Raw genomic sequence first — 24957 nt, 5'->3', positions numbered from 1 at the left:
TCGATTTATCCAAGGATTTGCCCAAATTGCCCATCCGTTGACTTGCCTCCTGCACAAAGACGCTCAGTTTGTGTGGTCCCCAGAATGTGCGTCGTCATTCCAACAACTGAAGTTCGTGCTAACTTCTGGCCCTGTTTTGCGTCATTTCGATCCCGCGGCTCCTACGGAGGTCCACACCGACGCTAGCGGCGTGGGCGTCGGCGCGGTACTCGTCCAGCTTCAGAATGACGCCCAACACGTTGTTGCCTACGCCAGCCGCACTTTAACGAAAGCCGAACGCAATTATACTGTCACTGAAATGGAATGTCTCGCCGTTGTTTTCGCTGTCGCCAAGTTTCGACCCTACCTCTATGGACGCCACTTCAACGTGATCACCGACCATCACTCCCTATGTTGGCTCGTTGGCCTACGCGACCCTTCAGGTCGGTTAGCTCGCTGGGCCTTACGTCTTCAAGAATATGACTTTTCGGTGTCCTATAAAAGCGGCCGTCGCCACGCTGACGCTGACTGTTTATCGCGTTTCCCTCTTCCTTCAACGCCAGTCGGTGAGGACGACCTGGATGACTGCCTAGCCTCTTTGACCGAGACATTTCCGGACCATGTCACGTTCCAACAAGAACAACGCCAAGATCCAGCTTTGAGTGCGCTCTTTGCCAAGGCTCACATGGCTGTAACTACTACACCCTTCGTTATCCGGGACGGCCTACTTTATAAAAAGAACTACTCAGCTGACGGCGCCCGTCTGCTGCTTGTTGTCCCGGCTTCTCTTCGTGGTGCCGTCTTACATGCAATGCACGATGACATCACCTCCGGTCACCTGGGGTTTGCTCGCACCCTTGCTCAAACCCGACAACGTTTTTACTGGCCAAGAATGTACACAACGACACAGCACTACGTAGCAAGCTGTACTCGCTGCCAACGGCTGAAGCGGTGCAACACACCACCGGCCGGTCTTCTGCAACCGGTAAGACCACCGAGCTTCCCTTTTGAGAAAATCGGAATTGACTTGGTCGGCCCGTTTCCGAAGTCGTCTGCAGGCCACCGCTGGATTATCGTAGCTGTGGACTACTTGACCCGTTATGTGGAAACTGCTGCACTTGTTTCCGCCAAAGCGGCAGACGTGTCGGAATTTTTGCTTTCCCACGTCGTTCTTCGCCACGGTGCGCCTCGTGTAGTCATCAGTGACCGCGGCCGGCAGTTCACTGCCGACGTTGTAGAAGCACTACTCCGGCTGTGCGGCTCCGAATACCGCCATTCTACGCCCTACCATCCCCAGACGAATGGGTTGACAGAGCGCGTCAACCGGACTCTGATCAACATGATGTCCATGTACGTAGCATCAGACCACAAGAATTGGGACGCCGTGCTGCGATTTGTTACGTACGCCTATAACACAGCGAAACACGAGGTCACAGGATTCTCCCCTTTCTTGCTGCTCTACGCACGCCTCCCGCGGACCTTCTTGGACACTATTCTGCCATTCTCCGGACATGAGGACATCACACTCTCGCAACACCTCTGCCGCGCTGAGGAAGCCCGTCGACTTGCTCGTCTGCGAACCATCACAGCTCAAGGCCGCGCCAAGGCTCGGTATGACGATGCGCATATGGCAGTGGCCTACGCACCCGGAGATCTCGTTTGGCTTTGGACACCATTACGCCGTCGGGGCCTGTACCAGAGAGAGAGAGAAAACTTTTATTGCTCTTTCAAGAGATTCGCGGAGATGAAGACTTCTTGGTCGTCCTGCTTGGGCGCTGGCGACTTGAGTCTTCGAGCAAGGGTGGGCCCTCAGTCCAGGGCTCCACTGAGTCGTGCCGCTTCAACAGCGTGCTGTACCAAGGCCCTCTGGACCTCGAGCTCGCTGCTGGAGAGACAGCTCTCCCATTGCTCCTCACTCGGTGGTTGATAATTGTGGAATGCTATGTTTCTTTCGCAGTCCCAGGTAATGTGATAGAGTGTAGGTGTACCGCCGCACCAGGGACAGTCTGATCTGAATTGCGTTGGTGACATTTTGCTGTACCAGAAATTCCTTTGGAAGTACGCCGGGCCCTTTGTCATTATCAGCCGGCTGAGTGAAGTCACCTATGTTATCGCGAAAGTGACCTCGGCGAATCGCCGCTCACGAAAGACAGAGGTCGCTCACGTGGCTCGACTGAAGCGCTGCCATCCTAGGTCCTAACTCGCTCGGGGCCGAGCTTCGTCTGCCCGGGGAGAAGTGTTACGGAACTTATGCCGGGCTGCTACGCAACTTACGCCGGGCCGCGCTTCGGAGCAAGTGAAAAAGACGAAGGGCGCAGCGGAAGAGAAGAGGACGACGAAGGGGCGCGTACTCGAGACTGGGACTGGCTCGACGCTGGCCGTTCACCGTTTCACTGTTTGCTCCCATAGCCCCGTTCATCCTGTAAATAAACCCATTCCCTTCGTCACAATATATATATATATATATATATATATAGATCACACGACACAACACAGTTTTTCTCCACTGGCAAAAAACGGGTACTAATCCGTGTGATTTCAATGTCCTTCTCAAGTGTACGTTCGCCGTAATTATGTCCCAGAAGAACGTAGCATCATTGCACAGAATAAAACAATGGTCAGTGGTCCTTGGCGCATTGCGCAGGCGTCAATTTACCGTTCATGATACAAACATCTCCTCTGCATGAAGTAATGCCTTGACAGGCAACGTCGGTGTATGAAGTTCAGAGAAGAACGTTTTTGCAGCAGAACAAATAAATGTGCATTCGCTTAACAAGTTTTAAAGCACTGGTGTTAAGAAACTCCAGAAAAAGTTGTCGATACAACAGTACAGGAAACAAATGCCCTGTAAGTACCTGAGTCGTCTGACTTCTGGAGAGGCTATCTATACAGGTAGTCTAAAGAAAAGCGCACAGAGAGGAAATTTAAGGTGTCCACTATTTCCGTACTGCGGCGACGACTGTCTAATCTTTTTGGCTTTCAGGGGCCATTTATGTGTATTGCAACCGAACCATGAGAGTGTTCCCCAGCTCCACCCTCGTCAGTAGTAGCGAACGTAATGCGTCTTCTGTTTTCGATAGTGCCACATAAAAAACTTGGTCGAACGGTGGGGGCGGAAGCTGGGCGAGAACCCTCGCTTCGGGTTGCATCGCAGCGTCATGATTCGCTAGCGTTTTCGCGTTCTTTTGTGGAACGCTTTGCGACGGCACACGAGCAGCATTCACAGCATTCCACCTCAGGTAGATCGGCTGCAGATAGATGGGGAATTTTAGACCGCAGCTACTATGCGTCGTAGTCGGCGTAGCCGGCGTAACCGGTTGTCCAAGTAGCAGAGCTAATTAACGCCACCTGGAAGGTGGCTGCCACGGGAAGACCCCAAGAGTGGCTAGCTGCATAATACGCCACATGCCAGGTAGCGTGTGAAGAGTTGCGCTTAAACTTCTCATTACCGACAATTCCAACCGTCTGTCAATTTTTTGCCAGTGAGTGTGCCTGGATGTGCGCCGACCGAATTGTGCACGCGTGTGCATACACATGCTTAAGCGCACGCACGCACGCGAGCACGCACGCACACACCACGTAAATTTTTGAATTTTTGAGAAAGGAGACTAAACTACTAACGCAGTAAAGAAACCAACTACAATACTCTAACCCTGAGTGGGAATCGAGCCAGTGGCGGCGGGCGCAACAGAGAAGCTTCGTTTACTGATGCCTTAGGCTACTGGGCCATCTTCGAAGATTCTTTTTATTGTTGCCGGATGGAATATCAGGAACCTCCCTGACCTCGTCTTGCCTTACTTGATTGGGTCGAATTCCGCGACCTCGGCATACGGCCTCATGCCACTATCACTCCCTCGCTCTGCCCGCACACAAAAATTCCTGAAGGCGCACACGTCAAGAAAGGGAGGGCGATCAGTCAGGAGGTTGAACTTTCGCAGCATACACGTTCTGATCTAAAATGAACTGTTCTCTGAACAGCGACCTCGCTGAAAGTGGCGATTGTGCCACTGCAATCATGCGGCTTCTTCCCACGCTAAGCAGTCTTATTAGCAGGAAAAGTTCACACGGAATTCCGGTGTCCTTCATTAATGGCACAAATCTTATAGCGTAAGGCATGACCTCAATGTCTTTTTTAAGAGACTGCTGAAGTGAGCTATGTCTCAAACGAACATAGCGTCACAAATAATTTCGTTGTTCAATAGTGCCTCCTTACTTGCAGATGTAGCAATTCACTGATCATGGCGCAAACGTCCGCTTGGCTCGATGGCATGTCCTAACACGTAAGGTCGACGTTTGAAGTCTAAGAAAGGTTTTTGGGGCCTATTGAATGTACATCCTCTGAACTCGCCTTAATATAAGGTCGTCAAGAAAGGCTAGGTAAGGCTGCACGTAGAGGAAGTAATGACCGATCAGAACCTTTGTCAGCTGCCTTCTGGAGAAGCCGTACAGGTATTCTAAGGAAAAGCGAATATTTAGGAAATCGAGTGCGTCAGCACAAAATTCCCTCACGACTATGTACATAAAAGACAGATGAGCATTTCGTGACCTATTAAGCACAGCTGCCAGGAAGCGGTGGTTTTCGGTTTCGAAAAATAAAATTCATGAAACAGGTTACTGGACAAAAACTGCACGAAAAACTAGTCATACTGCATCAAGGTAGCATGAAATTCTGTCCACGCATGGGTTCCCTTTAAAAGCGCCCCAGAAAATTCACAAAAATTTTATTTAACGAATTTACGGTCGTCCTGTTGCAATGCACCAATTTCAAAATTTTAATAACTCAACGTCGCATCGAAGACGTCTCAAATCTGTCCGTACAGACACGAAGTGCCCCCAACCAATGCAAGCCTGCTTTTTTATCATATTCTTTTCATTAGAGCAAGAGACGGAGACGACATCAGCATAAGCCAAAATCTTAATTTTACACTGTACTAGCAAGAAGCCATGATTAGCTGTGTTTTTGAAGAAACTGAGCTATAGGTGGTCGAGATATATAATGCGAGTTACAAAGGCGATGTAGAGCAGATGATCAAAATAAAATATTTTTGGTAAACTCTCTAGATGTATGCTGCAGGTGTGCCAGAGGAGGGGGGGGGGGGGGGGGTGACTGGCAAGCCGCTTTTGGGGTGACAGAAAGATGTCTTTGCTGTATATACCTGCAAATACAAGGTAACTTCCGCTCAATGTGGGCGCATGCAGCGGTCCTGACGGCGCCCGCTTAAGCATTTTGCGCCGGAGGAATTCCTGATTGACACGAGCTTCAAGAGAGACCTATTACTCGCCTGACGGGGACTCCGAAACTGCTGAAGCTGAAAGGTTTTGTAGATGAAAAATCCATCAGCTTTTCTTTTTATGTATCTAATCAGATAGAGTCTAGTATACATACCTGTGTACACTAATTCCGAGTTCATTTGATTTCGCGGCTCTTGCGTAAGTTTAAATCTTTTTGCCGCGGACAGTAAAACAACTCGCATTGAGCAAATTTTGCAGTGGTGTTTTATATGCTGATATCAAAAGGAAAAGTAAACAGCAAAACAAGGTTGAATAAAAACTAACGTTCAGAATTTTTTTATATTCTGAACCCGTTTGAACCGGTTCGACGCTATCCGGAGCGGTTCGAACCGGAACGGAATGTCGCTCTGGAGCCGAACCCGGAACTGAACCCGAACCTGAACCGAACCCGAAAAAATTCCGGTTCGACACCCTGGACGCGGCGCACTGCGTTCCAAGACGCTTTCAGTCGTCGCGCAGCGCCGGCCGGTAGCCACGCGTGCGTCCCTTCGGTTGGAGGCGCTGCGCTCTTTCGCAACCTACCAGGCTTAACCAAAGCTAAGCCCCCGCCAATTTTTTGAATGACTTCTCGAATTTTGAAGCCGTTCTCTCTAGCGGAAGCGTGCGACTTTAACGCGAAAGCGTTGAAGACCCAGTTCTCCAGAAAATCTGGCGTCAGCGTGAGTGTCGGCGTCGCCGTTGTGAGCGAGAAATCACGAGCACGTCTCTGGCAGGTGGTCCCCAGAGAGCAACGTAGGAGGCAGGTGGGCCCCCTCGGTCACGTGACCTTGCAGCGTCATCACAACCTGTCCAACGGATAGTGAGCAAACTGCCCACCACAGATGGCTCTTAAATTATTGATTGGTCGCTCGGGAAGAGCATCCTGCAGGCCACTGAAGGCCCATCAGTGGCAGCACCTGCTGTCAGAGGGCAGTGGCGAATGAATGCACCACTGCTGTAGTAGTGGTATGAGGCCTCCCAGGCGTATGCATATATTTCTCAGGGATAGTAGGGGCGGACCAGTTCTGCATATATGAGAATTAACCCCTTACGCAGTGCGTCACGCCCTTAAAATGAAGCTGAAGTGCCCCCTCCGATTTTTTTTTGTGAGAGTGCGTGAGTGTTGAGTATGTTTGACGTCACCTTTTTTTTTCTTCTCTGTCTCTCTCTTCCACTCTCTTCTTTCATCCTCATCTGGAGTAGCATGCCAGGCCTATAACCAGGCAGACCTCTTCATTATTCATTAAAGTCTCTCTCCTCCTCCTCCTTCCGATTTTTTAAGTCCTTCGCCATCATTGTGAATCAACACCCTTTGCGTAGCAGTATCAGAATACCTTACCAGCCTAATCTCAATGCCGTTTGTCATGCAAAATTTTACTCTGCGCTTATCGCGTCCTTAAAAGGATGCATAGCCCATGTCCCCCTGTACCGCCTCGTAGATGGTTTTGCCGTGAGCACCTAATGCGAATCTTGCAGCACTTTTCTGATTTATTTCTTGTCCCGACAGAACTTCTTACCATTGACCCCGAACCGCACTGCCAAGTGTAAACACTGACACCAATTCTTTTCGTTTAAATACCTCTGAATACTTCTTGCCTTCAGTACTGCCATGGTGCTCTACGCTTCCTTATCGCGGCACCTCTTCGCCTTTTCGTCCCATTAGTCTGCTCGGGCTGTTTCGTGTATATCGTCACTTCGTTTACCAATACCCCCGTACAAGGCTTCCCAAGTGTTGCGATGAACATGGAAAACATGACAGTCATTGTTTTGTTCAAGTGTTCCGTTACCCCGTGAGTCAGCGGGTGGTGCGCAGTAGTCTTCGGGCCGCTGCGGAAATCCTTTTGTGAGCTTGCCATGAAACACAGTTCCTCTGTCCGTGAAGAGAAGTTCAGGAGCGCCGTGACAAAGGAACATGTTTTCAACAAAGTATTTGGCAACTTCAGCTGGACTACCACGGCGCTGGGTTTTCGCTTCGGCGTAGCGGTTCCAGCAGGTGGTTGCCTCTTGTTACTTGATGTCGGGGATACTATAGTCGCAGCTGGCAAAGGACAGGATTAATTGGAGAGACATGAGTGAGGCCTTTGCCCTGCAGTGGGCATAGTCAGGCTGGTGATGATGACTTTATGTCGACGTCCGAAAGGGGGAGAGAGGGTCCATGCCGATCTGGTGGAAAGGTCTCGGCGGCCTTTTGCGGTGCCGACAGTCGCAGATTCTGACATATTGTGCAGCTTCGGCGAAGTGACGATGTGGTGGAGCGTATGAGCGAAGCCATGGTGGCTAGCTAAACTTTCTTGGTGTGAAGCCTGTTTAACATCCTCATAACGGTTGACAGGGACGACAAGTAAGCAGGTGGTCGTGCTAAAACGTTGCTGGTGCCGTGCGAAGCCCAAGTGGCATAACTTGGAACTCGAACAACTCGTACGGCTTGATAAACGCCGTCTTCCATCTGTCTCACTCGACGACTGATGTAAGAGTACCCGCTCTCAAGGTCTGTCTACGAGAAGAACTTGGCATAGTCGGTAGAGGGAGGCGTCTGTTCTTGGGAGCGGGTAGACGTCAGTCTTCACTATGCTCTTTAGAATGCGTTAGCCGGCTCTGAACCCTACACCTCTGTTTGAGTTTTGGCGACCACGGCCAGTGCTGCCCAAGAGCTCTTCGAAGACTGACTGATGTCGTCGCCAGTTATTTCATCCTCTTGGTCTCGGATGTACTGGCGCTCTCGTGGCGATACACGGTCGGGAAATTGCGAGAGAGGTCGGGCGTGTAGATGGTCTCCAGGGGCTATGTGAAATAGAACCTGGTTCTTGTGTAGCTGACAGAAGCGGTACACTCTGGCCGTACACGGTAATCCCATGTTAAAGCGTTTATATGTGTTCCATCAAGTTTGAAAACGAATCATTGGTCCTCATAAGGATTAAAATACATCTCCTTAACAAAGTTGACGCTTCAACGAGTTGAATATTCAAAGTGCAGGAGAAGACAAAGGAGAGCACGGCCGAACTGAACATGTTTTTTTTTTTAAAGGGCAACTGCATTGGTTTTAGAGATCGAAGGAATTAAAGGGGTCCAAGTGTAAAACTTGCAGGTAAAACAGGCGAAGTCGTTATGGAGTAGCTTTTTAATTGGTGACATAATCGATTAAAATTGCGACGACCTTCAAGCTTCTCTGCAGCACACAACACCAAGCAGGGGGCTCGTGGTGATGTCATCGATGGCATTGGCAATTTCCATGCACAGACACTTAATTGAAGGGTAAAACCAACGCCATCGGAGACAAAACCCGGCGAGCTCTGGCAACATCCAATGACGCACGGAAGGGTGTGGTTGACGACATAAGAAATTTGAAATCATAGTCAGCACGGCGAAGTTCTGGGCCAGTTGGTCCGATATGTTCAAAGGTAGAAAGAACCGCGACAGGAACATGACGTAGAAAAGAAGTGGACAGGAGGAGTGGTAAGTAGCAACTGGGGTTTATTGGAAATCTTACCTTCTCCTATTGGAAATATTGCCTTCAGTGACGTTACATCGAGTTTATGCCGACTCCTTCGGTGCTGTGAGCAGAAGAGTAACGTCTAGAGACCGAATACGTCACTATTTAGTATGGTAGCTTAAAGACACTTGGCATGATTTACCTACAGCCTATATAGATTTGAATCCTTGAATATCGCCGATTTCTCAAAAAGCGGTGCCGTTGGCCTTAAAGGAAAGGAAATGGCGCCATAACTGACCTCTCGATGGACACCGCGACTACACCATAAGCGAAGGGATGAGGTGGAAATACGTGCCTTGTAATAAGGGAGTAATTACTCATTGGCATCCACCCAAGCGCAGCCATACGGCATAAGAAATTATAGCCGTATGGCTGCGCTTGGGTGGATGCCAATGAGTAATTACTCCCTTATTACAAATTTACTCCACCTTGGGGGATTCCCCTAAACATTTGACCAACACTGTTCCCACTTCGAGTTATTGATCAATTCGCTCTCGCCCTACCATAAGCTTACCGTCCCGGTTAGCTCAGTTGGTAGAGCGACTGCTCCGGTGTAGCGGTGGTCCCGGGTTCGAACCCCGGACCAGGACGAATTTTTCTTTAACTACGAAGTTTCTGAGAAAGCTGTATAGCTTTCCTTTATAGCCGTATGGCTGCTCTTGGGTGGATGCCAATGAGTAATTACTCCCTTATTACAAATTTACTCCACCTTGGGGGATTCCCCTAAACATTTGACCAAAAACGTGCCTTATTGAAGGTTTCCGGATTTGTTTGGCCTGCCTGGGGATCTTCATTGTACGCTGACATCTCACAACACACGGGTACCTTTTTTGTCTCGACTCCATCGAAACGCGGCCACGCGCCCGTGTTTTCATCCGTGCGCCCCGGCTCAGCTGCTGAGCGCTATAACCACTGAACCACGACTGCTTGCAACTAGGGTTATTCGAAACCTATTTGTGATCAAGTGCCTAAAAGCACAATTATAAACAACATAAACTCGCACAATCTGTCTGCAAAGAGAAATAAACTAAGCAAATAGCCGACTTCTAATCAAAGTATTGAGGCCACATATATACTTCGCAGATATTGCGTCCACTGAATATGTGAGATTAGGGAAAAAATAGCCAAGCAAGGTATAGTGTAACTTCAAGGATTCCACCAGAAACCTAGTTAGCTAAATCTATCGCACAGTTTTTCCCACTGCACGTGTTGCATTCTTCGCTGTGAGGCGATGTCTGGCCCCGTATTATACTGCTTTCCCTGTTGATGAGGCTATAGAATTGGAATCTATGGCTTGTAATGTAAGCTTCGTGTTGAGATTTAAAAAAAATATGCACTGCTATATCTGCAACTGCACTTGTTCCATTGCTTTATAAAGAGAGTGAGAATCTACCGTCAGCATGGCGCTAGATACAATGAGCTTGATTATCTATCACCACCACGCTACATGATGATGCTGATGGTGTTTTTTATGAGCTATGCTGGCGTGGCCATCAGATTCGAGCGGCGGCATCTGATTTTCTGCTTTTTGAACAATTATGTTAAAGTACTTGCCCTATTAATCTCCCATTTAAGAACGCGACAAATTAAAGGAAAAAAAACATCCCGTATGCTTCCTGGTTTTGGTGATTGTTGGCTTCCATCACTCATGCTGCAGGTATTGGGTTAGAAATATGTTCTTCTGCTCCAAAATTTTAAAATATGCTTTCTGGTTGGTAACATCTATAAGCACTGTTTTTGATTGAACATGCTCTGAATGCTTAACAGATCCTTGTTCCATGCAGGAGCATCTTTGATTGCGCTTGATCGTGATGTTTAATAGAACGAGGTGCTTTGAAGGCTTCGGGTTTGTGACTGACATAGAGGACCTGTATGCTGCATGCTTTTGTTACAATGTGAGATGCAGTGCAGATGTGCTAGCCACACTGAAGTTCATTCAGAGATAAAAAAAAAATGTTTTGACTTTTTGAGTAGCAGAGCAGGACACTTGGTTTTACCTGGTATATGCTTTCATGGTTTCTGTAGTAGACTTATAATCTAAGTAGGAGTAATGCTTCAATGAATCCCACCAGTTCAGCTGTAACCGCACCTAACTGCATTCGTCTGGTATCTCTCTCGCATCATATTTGACCTCTATCGCATCATATTTAAGATTAATGCATGTGGGACCCTTGTGAAGCTGTTCCTCTAGCTTTTAGACGCAGTTTTTCACCTTTGTAATCATAAAGAATAAACTGAAACTCTACTTAGACAACCTGACAGGCAATGCTGGAAATATAGCGTCGTTCAAGTACAGAAAGACGTCAAGTTGACTGCATCCTATTCAGCACCTTCAACCCCACATACTGCTCTACAATAAGCTCAGATCTTTATTGTGTTAGAGCGCGATTCTGTCATTTTCTTTCCCTTGTTTGTTTGCATTTATTGCAGTCTTGCCAGACTTGTTTTGATTTAAGATAGGAAGGGAGTATGATGTAGAATTAGTGCTTTGCAAAGATAATATTGTTTGTAAATAAATGAAAAGCAGGCATTCGGTTAAATGAGCAACACAGCATTACAATTTCATGGATTCTGCACGAAGATTTCGAGATCTTTTGCTTGATCAACGAGTTGTGCAGTCTCATCCTAGACAATTGCCAGCGTAAAGTTTCAATAACCTCTAAACCACACTTTTAATGAGATTTAATATGCGGAAACACATTCGCTTGAAGTGCAATTTGGTCTGTCGCATGTGATAGGCTGATTCTTGCATGTCTCATTACCGGAATTTCGCTGTGTACAATGACACATGTTTCATCACACCTTCTGCATGGCGTGAAATGAATTGCTTTGATCATCTCGAGCAACTACATGAATCATTGCAGTTATACCTCTCCGCGGACTGTGACGCACGCTGCCTCATTGCTTGTTAAACATGGTGGATCTTCAGGACATATACACTGCTGAGTAGCTCAGTGTTGTCGAAATCCATCAAGTAAAGCTATGCCCAACGCCACTCGCCTATACCGTGAACACTGCACAGAAAGGCGAGGCAAAGATTGGCCTAGAGGAAGAAATTATTTAAAACTTGTTGCTTGGGGAGCCGGCGGTGCGCTCTCTTAATAACAAGTTAATGGCACAATAGAAACGTTCACGATGGAGGCACAAATGACGACTGGGTAAGAAAAACTCATTCTTTTACTGAAAAACGCACTCTATATAAGCAGCCACAAAGCTATCTTCTGCTTTAAACTTCAGGGAGGTGTAAAATGCCAAAAACGTGTTAAAAAAGGAAGAAAAATGAACTAGTATTTATTGGCTGATGGGCGAAAGCGAAAGAGGCCAAACAGAAATCATTCTTTAAATGTTGTGAAAAGTTGAATCCCATGTAATGTAAAGGGCCATGGAACTATATTTTGCGGGATGATATCCCGTGAGCAGGGTCGTGAAAAAAAATGCACCACAAGACGATATAGAGAACACGAAACTGCTTTTAAAAAAATCAGAGATGACTAGAGAGAATGAACAGTTCATCGGTGTGTAGACAGCCAACCACATGCAAGTAATGCCACCGCATTGGCTCTGTGGTTGTAGTGCTCGGCTGCCGACCCGAAAGACGCGGGTTTGATTCCGACCGTTGCGGCCGCATTTCAATGGAGGTCAAATGCAAAATGCCCATGCACTGCGTGATGTCAATGCGTGTTAATTAGCTCCTGTTTGTCGGAATTATATGAAGTTCTCCCATGCGACTTTCCTCATTGCATGAGTCACTTTGGGACGTTAGACACTATGACCTAAACGAAACATATACGCAATCTTCAATCAACAAATTAATTGCAAAAAACCAGCTTCACTCTCATACACTGATTTAACGTATCACTGACATATTCTACGCCCTTTTTATTTAAAAATACAGGCTCTTTCAGTTCATGGGCAGCACGGTCATGGGTTGTATCTAAGACAGAAGTTCCTTGAAAAAGGGGCATACACTGGCGGTCTTCACGATGCCTACAGTTTGTTGGCAGCTTTAGCAATGAAATCCTATCTAGTTTCCTAACAACTAATATAAGTGGCAAGTTATCAACCCGTATAAGACATACAAGATTTTTGCTACCTTGAAAGCACTTCTCATCCAGTATCTGAGGGCTGTCTCTAGTGAAAATCAAAATTGGCTGAGGTAGGGCGTGCTTTTCTAATGCAGAGCTGTGGCAAATGCCACAGCTGGGGTTGATAACTGCAATGTTGGTTCTCCTTTATAATATTGCTAGAAGTTTGCCTTTGCAAAGTGATTCATATAATTATTGAAGACTAGCCAGAACCTTCTTGAATGCGTTGAGCTGCCATGCTTCTCTGCAATATATTTCTGTTTGAAACGAATCGGGAGTCACACTGTGGACCTTAAAAAGCTTGTATAAGATTTAATTCCTGTCCATGTTTAGAGAGAGCTACATCTTGTATTGGTATGAAGGCATCAAGTGAAGAGTAAAATTCATTTTCAAAGTATAAAGCTTCTGCAGCCACCACTGTGTCATGAGTTCTCATGTGACGCGCTATCAATGCATTGCAAGTTCGGTGAGATAGTATTTCTGTGGCTATGGCTCAGTTAACATTATGCTTGAGCTTGCAAGCACCTGGCCGAACAGTAAACTAAGTTTTCTGCCTTTACAGGTCATATTGTAGTAAAACAGTTGTGGCTTATGTGCTGGGTGCAGCTCTGGTGGCAGAAACTGACTGTATAAAGCATTTCAATTCAGTTATTTATTCTTAGTTTTTCATGCACAAAAACCTAGAATGTCAGAGACAAAAGGTACATGGTACCTGAGAAGGAACACCATTCCGGAATAGTACCATCTTTTGTTGCAAAGAGAAAGAGGATGCTCTCAAAACAAAGAGACTTCTAATGCAGGAAGTAAAATACAGCACTAAAAACAAATCATTATAAGAAAGGACACATGGTACACAAACTAGAACAATAGATCTGTAACGGAAAGGGATGGAATGCGTTATCAAGTAAATGTCACAATACTAAACAGAGATATCCAGCAAGAAACGTGAAGAAGAGGCACATTGTTTTACTAAATATTTTATTGAATTTTTCCTAATCATTCTAATAGTGGAAGTCTGCATTGTAACGGGCGTGCGCTGTCTGCCTTATCCTGACAACGTATGGACTGTCTTATCATGTTGTGATAGTGCTACCGCACACTGTACGCTTGGCACTGCTACTGCCCTGCCACCATTGAATATAAAAAGGCGTGCTAAAAAACCCTGCTCGTTCATCTTGTTCCTGCTACCATGTGGTTGCCTCTGTCTTTAGAGCGACACCCATCACGTTACATGCATTGCATCGCTAATTTATTTTCATTTAATGTACAGATGCTAGGTATTTAAGACATCGCCGACCATATATTCTATGCCGTGACATCCCGTAATTAGTTATTCTAAAAGAAGAGGATCGTGTTTTTTTCAAGTAAGGTTGTCCCAAACACACCCGCTCCGTTGGCTTAGTGGTTGGAGTGCTCGGCTACTAAGGAAGGAAGGAAACAACTTTATTACAAACAAAAAAAAAACATCTTCCAGGGTGGTCCCCTACTGATCGAGGAGTCCACAGGCTTGTGGTTCACGTAAAGTCCGATTCACCAGCTATTTCTGGCCGTTGGGCTGAGCGGTCCGTAAAGCACCCTCCCAGGAAGAATGAGTGGGATGGGGGTACTGCCTTTGGGGAAGGACATTCCCAAAGGTAGTGGAAAAGTGAGGATCTGGGCACGCCAGAGGTGTTACAATCAGGAGGAAAGGTGGGGTGGAAGCATGACAGACGGTGGGGTGAAATAAAGCAGCCTGTCTGTAATTGTCGCCTTGTGGCGCTGTATAAGGACGACAAGGTACTGTGGGGTGGTGGCAGTGTCATGCGGCTGAATTTGTAAAATGTGGTGATTTGATGATATGTAGAGAGGACCGATGGAGCTTCTTGTGCAGGGTTGGGTGCCTGATCATCCGGGGTCCGGGAGGAGAGTTCTCGGGCCAGCGCATGAACGCGCTCATTACCGGGCATCGAGGCATGCCCAGGGACCCACGACAGAGTAATGGCTGAGGCAATGGCTGATTACAACCTTAGCCTGATCACAAATCCCACCGTACCCACTCGCACTGGCACAAGTGTCACCCGCGACACCACACCGAAGATAATCGTTAAATCCCACACGGTGCTCCAAGACAGCCTTGGGAGTGACCACCTTCCAGTCTCCACTATTATTGCTTATGATTCCAGAATTTTCAACCATCGTTCGCAGCTTCTCACTGACTGGGATAAATTACGCTCATACTTGGCTCGGCTACTAAGTCGCACCCCTCGGGTTCAAGCTTGCCCTTGGCGGCCACATTTCAATGGAGGTGAAACGCAAAGGCACCCGTGTGCTGTGCGATGTCAGCGCACGTTAAAGAACCCCACGTGGTCGAAATTATTCCGGAGCCCTCCACTACGGCACCTTTTTTTCTCTTTCTTTCACTCCTACTTTCCTTCTCTTACGGTGTGGTTCCGGTGCCCACCGAGATGAGAGACAGTTACTGCGCAATTTACTTTCCTAAAAATGCAATTTTTGTGTGAATCAAAGCGTGATTTTTCTCCTTTCTTTGCAAGTATATGCAAGTAACTGATCAACATAAGACACGGCATACATTTCAAAAACTTTCTGGTTGTTTCCCTGAAATATAAACCTTCTCTAGCTTTGATAGCTTTTATTTTAGTGGTTTGATATTTTTGGAAGCCATAGCTTTTATTTTAGTGGCTTGATATTTTTAGAAGCCGTTGCTCGCAATATTAAAATGCAAAGATTTTAATAGGGCTGTATTCTGCGATTGATATGTGTTAATAAAAATATCTGCGGAATTCGATTTCGAATCTCTCACAAAGTGCTAATTACCTTCGCTAACTTTTAGTTTTAAGCTGTCTACCTGCTCGTTCTATAATAAAAATTTATTAAAATGCAAACCCAAACATTTACCGCATGATATCTATTTAATTGTTCCATCGGGATAGTAAAAGTCGAAATGCGATCAACCAGTGCATTACTTGACCAAAAAACCGCATATTTAGTTTCCTTTCTATTTGTTTATAACTTTTTGCATGATAGACATTCAGAAAAGCATTATGCAGTAATTCACTGTTTTGTTTTATATTTGGAAGATCAGACCTAGAGAAAAGGACATTAGTGTCATCTACATGTTGCACGTGGTCCGTTTTAGCCATATTGGAGATGTCTTTATTGTAAAGTAGCAGTAAAAGTGGCCGTACTATCGAGCCTTAGGGGACTACAAGACTGCTATAAATATTGTTCTCCGAGAAGAAGCGAAGTCCCCACATCAAAATGCAGAGAGCAAATGGAATGACTGGCGCAAATTGCGGCTGGCTTGGTATGGGGGATGCAGTGGTTTTCATACTGTCACGATGGGTGTTGCTGTGAGTGCGTCTGATGCTTTGTGATGCTTTGTCTTACGTAAATATTTACTGTAACTATCATGTAGATGATGTTAATACGAGTCTTTATTGTCACTGAGAATATGGCTGCAACAACAACTGAATGCTAGGAATTTCACTTATTCCAAACCTCCACACTAGCTAGGTAGGGAGCCCGAAAATAACTTTCTAGGTTCTAAATGATACCGCTCTTTTTATGCAACTCGTGGGTGTCAACCTGGACGAAGGCAGCAGGCATTTGTCTTTGAACACCCCGTCAGTGCACCCGAAAGTGTCCAATGCCGTTCATCAGCTTGACAAGTACGATAAAGCGGCCGGAAGGAGCAGTGAAGACGTAGTTTCATTTTAAGCATTGTCTATGAAGCTTGTGCATGCGGCGCTATATATATATATATATATATATATATATATATATATATTTCTGTATATACTGCTCTTTCTATTGCTTTTATTGTTTTTATCTTCATAATTAAAAATTCAGAGCACCACTAGAGAACCATAAAAACACTGAATAGCTTGTTTGATAGCTCTGTAGTGTTACGCAAGCAAAAATGCGGCACGTAGGTGCATCATTTTGTGTACCTCTCTCCACTTGAAGAAAGTGGGAGACGTGTACCGTATTGGACAAAGGTGACAAGCTTTTTGACACAACTGCATATTAGCGTACCATTATTAGATTGTGTAGCAAAATACTATACATCTACATGCTACTAGTTTACTTTGAAGGTGCCATATCATTACAATCCGCATGCAAGGATGAGAATTTTATCCTTTATTTCTTGAGGTGCCCACATTCACTTCTTTATCATGATATCTATCTATTGCAGGCAACGAACAAAGTATGTTGCTCGGAAGGCACTGCGTGTTTCTTCCAAGAAACTTTGGCCTGTAGGCATTGTGTTCACATGGCTACTGTGTCGTTTCATCGAATTGCCTTGTTGCAACAAGATAAGATAGTAACTCAATGCAAGCATTCAGAAAATAGGTATGGAAGTCATTTTAATCGTATTTACTATTGATAACCTGGCCATGAGAACATCCTGCTTAGGAATACACAAATATGATCCTGTAATTTGCTTTCGATTTCACTGGACTCCTTCCGGGGCTAATTAGTGTTGGTATCACTGCTATAGCACAGTAGACAGATCTTTAAAACCACAAAAAAAATTTTGTTTCCTTGTTTCTGTGAATGCTTAATTGCTCATATCTAATGCGTGCCTTGGAAGCCTGTACTCAAAAACAGAATTTGTACACGCGCACATTTCGTGGCTTTTCTAGGTTCCTACTGGAAGATGCGTTGATTCAGGCATTCCGTATAAGTTTCAGGGTGACGACACGACACATTTACCATTAAGAGTATGCCTTGGACCTAAACGTCGAATGTGGGCTGAACGTGATCAGAACATGTCAGAGTAGAATATGACAAGCGAAACGGGTTATATATTACATTCGTGAAAGCTCAAGACGCACCATCAAGCATTTGAATGTATGGTGTCCGGTGAGTGCTCAAAACTGAATTTCGGCTGCTCATGGCTGTTACACGACACTTGCCCGAAAGTTTTGCTGTCGCACAATGTACAGTACTGCTCCACTACATGCCATGGTCTGTAGTCATTTGAAGCATCAGATATCTCGGTAAACTAGTTGCAACACATATGCTATATGTTAGCATGATAGTAAATGTGTTGTTTTGATATGTACGACACATTTACCGCGATAAAAAGTACATTTATGCAGTGATTGAGTACATGGCATGTTTGCGTTAACCTCGTTGCGTCTTCGTATTTGAGTAGCACGGTGCATTCCGCCAGAACGAAGCTAGCGCTCACATTAACCGTACTTTTGCAGTTTTATTCCCTAGAACTCAGTCAGAAGAGAGGTACCCACCTATGGTAGCCAAGACCGGTTTTATATTGTGACTGCATGTTAAAGAACGCCAGGTGGTCGAAATTTCCGGAGCCCTTCACTACGGCGTCCCTCATAGCCTGAGTCGCTTTGCGACGTGAAACCCCAATAAACCAAATCAGTAGTATTCGTATGACGTCACTAGCGCTGCGTACATGCCATTTGGTAATCCAAAGCGAGGCACAGTAGGGCCCATTACCAAGGCAACACCTAAAACTTAGTGCCGACTCTCTGCATGAAGCGCCCATGGAAACGCACTTGCAGGCGTTTCAAGCAACTGGCCGCTTTCGATATATTCCCTCTTTTCTGTGGAGGGATAGTGCTGCGTGTGATAGCAGATCGCACACAGTACGAGGGAACTGCGCACCAAGCCATGGCTTCCTCTTTGTAACAGCTTGACACTGTGACTACTCCTGTTTGGAGTCTTACCTTTGAGTTTGCATCGACGCCAAGATATGGCGGATGCTGCGTACGGTAATACTGCCTAAGGCTACCATTACGCAAAGTGGCATTGTTTTCTTACCTCCCCTTTTTGTGTTTGCTTCTTAGTGTTTTCTGCAGTTACCATTGTCTTGTGTACAGCTGCAACGGAAAAAGAATGGCACAAGTGAATCGTGACCGGAGCGAAAAAATCGCGACACGCGGCGCTATTGTTGCCGAGTACACCGATAGCGAGAGTGCGAGGAACATTCCATTTCCTAAAGCGGGGGTGACCGGCAGAAAGCAACCCACATAAACATTCGCCCATCAGAAATGCAACATCTTAAGCGAACGCCTGTAGATGCATGTGTTATCAGCCAAACTATGTGCTAAGGCGGCTAAGCACATAATCTCGTTTTATTTATTTTTTTTTTTTTTGCGCTGGCGTGGCGAGCAAAGTTATCTTTATCACCGTTTTTCTTTAAAAAATGTGCTGGGGAAGCACTGTCAAAAGGGGAGGCGCACTGTGAAAAATAATGTGTGGCTGTGCCTGCTTTCGGATGGGCTGCTTTCTGTCGGCCACCCCCACTCTGGAAAGTGGAATGTGCCAGGCACTCTCGCTTTCTGCGCATACGGCTACAATAGCGCCGCGTCTCGCAATTTTTGCGCTCCTGTCATGAGTGACTTGTGCCAATCTTTTTCCGTTGCAGCTGTACACCCATAAATATGAGGAAAGTTTTTCGTATCAAGCGCCTGTTTTGGGTGATATGTAGCTTTGTAACCATTTTCTGCAGCGACCCGCTTCAAGTAATCAAAGCCTATTATTAGCGGGCCGTGTGACTGGATCTCACTAGCCTAAGAAATTGGGCTACTATCCACACTTTGTAAGGCATGTTGACAGGCTAGTTGGTTATTCATCTTGAAACTTGGGAAAAAACCCACCTAGGCGCAAATTATTTCACGACACAAAAAGAGACGAGGAGACAACGGACAGGCGCCAGCTTCTAGGGACTGTGTCGTGAAATCATTTGCGCCTAGGTGGTTTTTTTCCGAAGTTTCTAGATATCCACACTATGCCTGAATGGGGTAATGGCATGGCTTTGGAATTTTTATGTTAGCGTTTTGGTTTTACAAGCTGCTGCTCTATTGCTGTAGGGTATATACTAGGTGTTTCAGAGAAGCCTAATTTTTAAAAATGGGCTTTTTGAGGTAAAGGGAAGCTTTTTGCGGCATAGTACTAACAGTCTTGTCTGGCGTCAATGAGCAGGCGAATCGTGCTAATTAGTAAAGTGATTAGCTACATTCTTAGTTAACTCTTTAACTGCCTGCTACAACTAGGCGCTCACTTGCAATTTGAGATTCGTAGCCTGCCGATAATAATAGCCATATCAGTTTTTAGAATTTCGAAAACGCGATTACCCTTCGCCGCTGTGGTTCAATTAATTTGGGCCATTCGTCGCGCCATTCAAAAACCGCACACCTGGGGTAAGCGAGATGCGACGTCAGACAAATGGAGACGCTCCGTGACGTACCTACCACGTGGTCTCTGCCTCGCTCGCAGTGCGGTGCTTCCCTCTCCTCGCCATTTCGCGTCTCGTCAGAGAGTGTCACGATTTTACTCGCGTCACGTTGCGCTCCTCGCAGGCGCGCGGTTTTTGAATGGCGTGAGAAATGGCCCAAATTATTTGAGCCTCACCGGCAAAGCCAATCGCATTTTCAAAAGTCTAAAAGCTCGCTTGGCTAATTAATGACGGCTACTAACCTCAAATTCCAAGCTGGCGCCTATCGCTAATAGTTAAAAGGTAAATATTAGAATATAATTATTCACTTTTCTGGATGGCTCAGTCGTTACGGCGCTCGGCTGCTAGCTGACTCAAAAGACGCGGGTTCCACCCCGGCCGCAGCGGCCGAATTTCGATGGAGGTGAAATTCTAGAGGTCCGTGTACTATGTCAGTACACGTTAAAGAACCCCAGGTGGGCGAAATTTCCGGAGCTCTTCACTGCGCTGTCCCTCATAGCCTGAGTCACTTTGGTACGTTAAACCCGAATGAACCAAACTTTACTAGTTAACATGATTCCCCTCTTTTCTGACGCCCGCCAATTCTGGTACTATTATGCCACGAAAATGCTTGTCTTTACCTGAAAAGCCTATTTTGTTTTAAACTATTGATGGGCTTCCAAGAAACGCCTGGTGAATTATGGGGGTGCGTCTGTGCTTTTTGCTTGCTTTTTTTTAGTGTTTGATCGGAAGTTGAGGTACATGTCTCGTCTTGCGTTGTGCTTGTCTGTGTGCATTTTACGACAATTATAGTGAAACTGGAGCAAAAAGGAGAGTCAGGGGTTGAAGCACTTGCTTTTAATGGTTGTATATTAAATGAAACACTGCAGGAACAGTGCCAGATTTCAACCAAGCCGCCGAGTCTTCTTGAGTAGCATACTGTTGGCGAGTCTAGAGCGCGAGTAAATTTACTAAAATGTTGCCTTCACAGGTCTCACTATGACATCCTGTACTGCACGCTCTGAATGGCAGGAACGATCCTCTAGGGGCCTGAAAAAGCGAAGAGGAGAATTGTTAGGGTCCACTCTTTGAGCGTCTGCTTCAGGAAAATGTCTACGTCCTTTGCATGCAGAGCTGTATTAGGCATCGCCAAATAATGTCATCTGTTGGCCGTCAGTAGCAAACACCTCGTAACTGAATGGGAATATTCCCATTTCTAATCTGCACAAAACTGTAGTGTGTGTTCAGATGGTGTCCAAAGATGTTTATGCTGCAGACCTACTATCCCTATTGGCTGCCAAATCTAACTTGTTAAGTGCTTCCTGCGAGCGTGCAACACTAGTTCTAAGTGTTACAGGAAATCAGTGGGCTGCTTAAAACAATTAAAACTTACGGGAAATTTTTTTATGTTCAGCGACGTGCATCACGTTCTGCAACTCGCGAGCTTGAAGCATTTGCCCATATTTTCTGTTCTTGTATTCAGGTCAAGTTCCCCATATTTTGTGTGCATGTTTAGCAGTATCTTTCTTTATGGTTAACTAATACTGGTAGCAGGTAGTGACTGCCGCCACTAATGTGTTTATTCTTTATTTTTGCGATTTGTATGTTCAGTGTTTTCCTCTTTCCTGCTATCCTTTTTCCTCTTTCTGTTTTTAGAAACGGTGGGCACAAGTGGAGTTTAACCTCTTTTGGTTTTTACGTCGTTATTAGGATTGAGACATTGTTTTCAGTCAGATCAGGGACCTCTAAAAATATTAAACGCCATAAAACAAGGTAGTCGTGCCCCCGCCCCAAGGATTTTTTTGAAGGAAGCTCTAAGACGTGTAAAGAGGAGTGCTGCACTGAGTACAAAAGTAATTTACACTTATCCATCTGTAGATGAAGATGCGACCTACTTTAGCTTGTCAGAAACGAACCTTGCTGGTCAGTTAGCGAGCCGTTGCATGCGCTGGACGTTGGAAACACTATTGGCTGGTCCCCCTCAGTTAGTTATTGGCACCGTAAAATCCAAGGATACTTCAGAAAACAGTAGCCTAAGAAGCAATGCTCTTCATAGTTGATAGAGCCGCAATTTCCATCCGGTATATGTGTAGCGAGTTCCTACAGTTAATAAAGGTTGAAGTGTGCCTTCTTCTGTGACTATACGCAGCGCGTATGTTCTTAACGGCGTGGAGTGTTCGATCGCTCCGTCGTGCGCAATGTCAATATTTGAAACAGGCGTGTTGCTAAATTAAATTAACACCGATTAGAGCTAAAATCGATTTCATTCAACTAGAACCAAATTCAGGAGTAAAAGTACTGGCGCATGGAAGTAGGCAACAATAAAGTAGGACGACCCCTCGTTTGAAGGCATATCTGGCATTGTAGACATTGAAGGCATATGTGCCCTCAGAAACATCACCGTTGGCGCGGAGCATATGCTTACAATTGAAAAGGGTTCTGAGGAAGAACGTTCCGATGTTGAGGAGAGGAATAGGTGCTAAAAGTGCGGAGACGGCGCATGCCAGGCCATTGAGAAGGCTGCCGGGATTGGAGCCCAACAGCGTCGTCAGGAGGCACTGCGATAAGGGAGAGATTGGAGGGGGGAAAAGCAAATTGCTTGTTTAGTGGTTTGATTCACGTGAGCACCCATTGCTTCAGGCTGTCAGCACCTATTGAGCTCCTTTCGGAGGAATACATTGACAGAAAATAAGGAGCAAGCAGCTCGTTTCACGGCTATCGATGCGCGCCCTGCCTGACGCACACATGCACACACACTCATGAAAGAGATTCGTTAATGTCGGTGCATGTTTATGTATATATATATATATATATATATATATATATATATATATATATATATATATATATATATATATATATATATATATATATAGTTGCAGCAGGTATTGTCGTTCAATGGCCCAGGAATACTTGTAGAAGAAGGGGTCACAACATTGCAATTATCTTCATTTAATACCGACAGTTTCGGACGGAGGACCGTCCTTCCTCAAGGTATACATATATATATATATATATATATATATATATATATATATATATATATATATATATATATATATATATATATATATGTATGTATGTATACTTTGTATATATGTATGTATATATGTAAGCCAACAGCCACAGAAACCAAGCGGCACAGGGGATTTTTAATTAATTTATTTATTTTGTGGTGTTGATCAATCTATAATATTACTGAATATGTTACCGCTTAAAGCTAATTGATTAGAAAAGCAGAAGAAAAAACAACCACATGCCGCCGGTGGGATCCGAACCCCGCGACCTCCAAATTACGCGTCCGGTGCTCTACCGCTGATCTACGGCGACGGCTGTCAGAACTTCTGCTTTCGGGGGTATTTATGTTTGCAAATGACCTAACCTTGGGAGTCCATGGTAGAGAGAGGGTGTGGTAGATGGTCCTTGGCGATCACAAAATGAACAAGGGAGGGGAAAACCTCAGGACGTAGCACGCCCTGAGTTACCGCTGATGTGACGTAGAACGTCACCGAACGGGGAGGGTGGGAGCTGTGTGAGAACCCTCTTATGCTTCCTATGGCGTCAAGGCTGCCAGAACCGAGGCCTTCGCTAAGCAATTAAGCAATGAAAGGAAGGGGTATGAGGGGCTCGTCATAAATATGAGAGAAGCCAACAGCCACAGAAACCAAGGAGCACAGGGAATTTTTAAGTAATTTATTTATTTTGTGGTGTTGATCAATTTATTATATTACTGAATATGTTGTCGCTTATATATAGCATATATAGTATATATATGTGTGAGGAAATGCGCATTTCCCCACATATCATCTGGTAAAGAATGCTACAAAAGTGACACAATTTTGTGTGTATTCTGTGTATTCATGTCACCTCTGCTTGTGTGTGTTTTTGTTCCTTTCGGCCATCGCAGTGCCATTTTATGTCTTTGTTTATACTGTTTTTTTCCACTCCTGTAAAGAAGGAGCCTATCCATGTGGTTCTCATGTGCGACCCTCATGTGGTTTTGTTTCCTTCGGCCATCGCAGTGCCATTTTTTGTCTTTACTTATTCTTTTTTTCTACTCCTGTAAAGATGGAGCTTTCCATATGGTCTTCATATGCAACCTAATCTGGTTTTGGGGGTACACGTGCCACCCGTGGAGACACTTAGCACAGCCGCAACCTGTGCGTCCTCGTGCTTTCTTCTGGAGTCGCGCGGGGCCACACAGAGGCGGCTAGAGGCGATACTTACGCACACAATTGGCAGGCACTTGCCTTCTTTTGTTAACCACCCCTAGGCTTTTTTTTCCCCCCAACTAGTCGCGTGCCCGCCCAGGCCCACCTCCCTCTTTCACGGCGGCGCCTTTGATGGCGCATCTTGGCGTTTGGGTTTCGTCTCTCGGCTGTCTTCCTCTTTCCGCTTTGATTTTTTCTCATTTTTCTTTTTCAAGCCCTGTGTGTGCCATGTTCACTGTTATAAGAAGACCCTTCCATGCACTGTATGATCATTCTTGAAAAAGACCAGTCCCTGGTCGAAACGTTGAATAAATCTGTTAAGTTTTTCAATGTGACTTCCCAAACTTATATATATATATATATATATATATATATATATATATATATATATATATATATATATATATATATAAATGACCAGCCGCAAGGTATCGGCCTGCTAAATCCAGAAATAAAGACGTATAAAAAAATAACCAGCATCTCATTTCCCTACCCTTGTCTGCTTTACAAACACAAACTGACGTGTGCGCGCACACACACACAGACATGCACTCCCACACAAACACACGCGCACACACACATATCTAGACACAAAGGGTGTTTCACCTAAGATTAGAGAATTTTTAGAAATAGGTTTTTTCAGCCAGAATAGCACTTTTTTCGGCTCAGCATTTTCAGAGGTGTAGTATAGCCGAGACGTGCTAACTAGCAGGCTGGCTCACTAAAATT

General features: G+C 45.4%; 1 protein-coding gene across 1 annotated transcript in view; it reads right to left on the bottom strand.

Annotated features, from left to right (window-relative positions):
- Positions 1-20866: 20866 nt before the first annotated feature.
- LOC149347247 (uncharacterized) overlaps positions 20867-24957 on the bottom strand; it is a 30442-nt gene continuing 26351 nt past the window's right edge. The window contains exons 9-10 of the mRNA XM_089585536.1: positions 22443-22575; positions 20867-21067 (exon numbers count right to left, since the gene is read on the bottom strand). Of these exons, the coding sequence (XP_089441662.1) occupies positions 21060-21067; positions 22443-22575 (141 nt within the window). The 3' untranslated portion in view covers positions 20867-21059. The remainder of the gene's footprint in view (positions 21068-22442; positions 22576-24957) is intronic.

This window comes from Amblyomma mixtum, chromosome 4 (assembly GCF_055824585.1).
Source record: "Amblyomma mixtum isolate Tamu chromosome 4, ASM5582458v1, whole genome shotgun sequence".
NCBI classification, from domain to species: domain Eukaryota; kingdom Metazoa; phylum Arthropoda; class Arachnida; order Ixodida; family Ixodidae; genus Amblyomma; species Amblyomma mixtum.
This window is presented reverse-complemented; position numbering and strand designations above follow the sequence as displayed.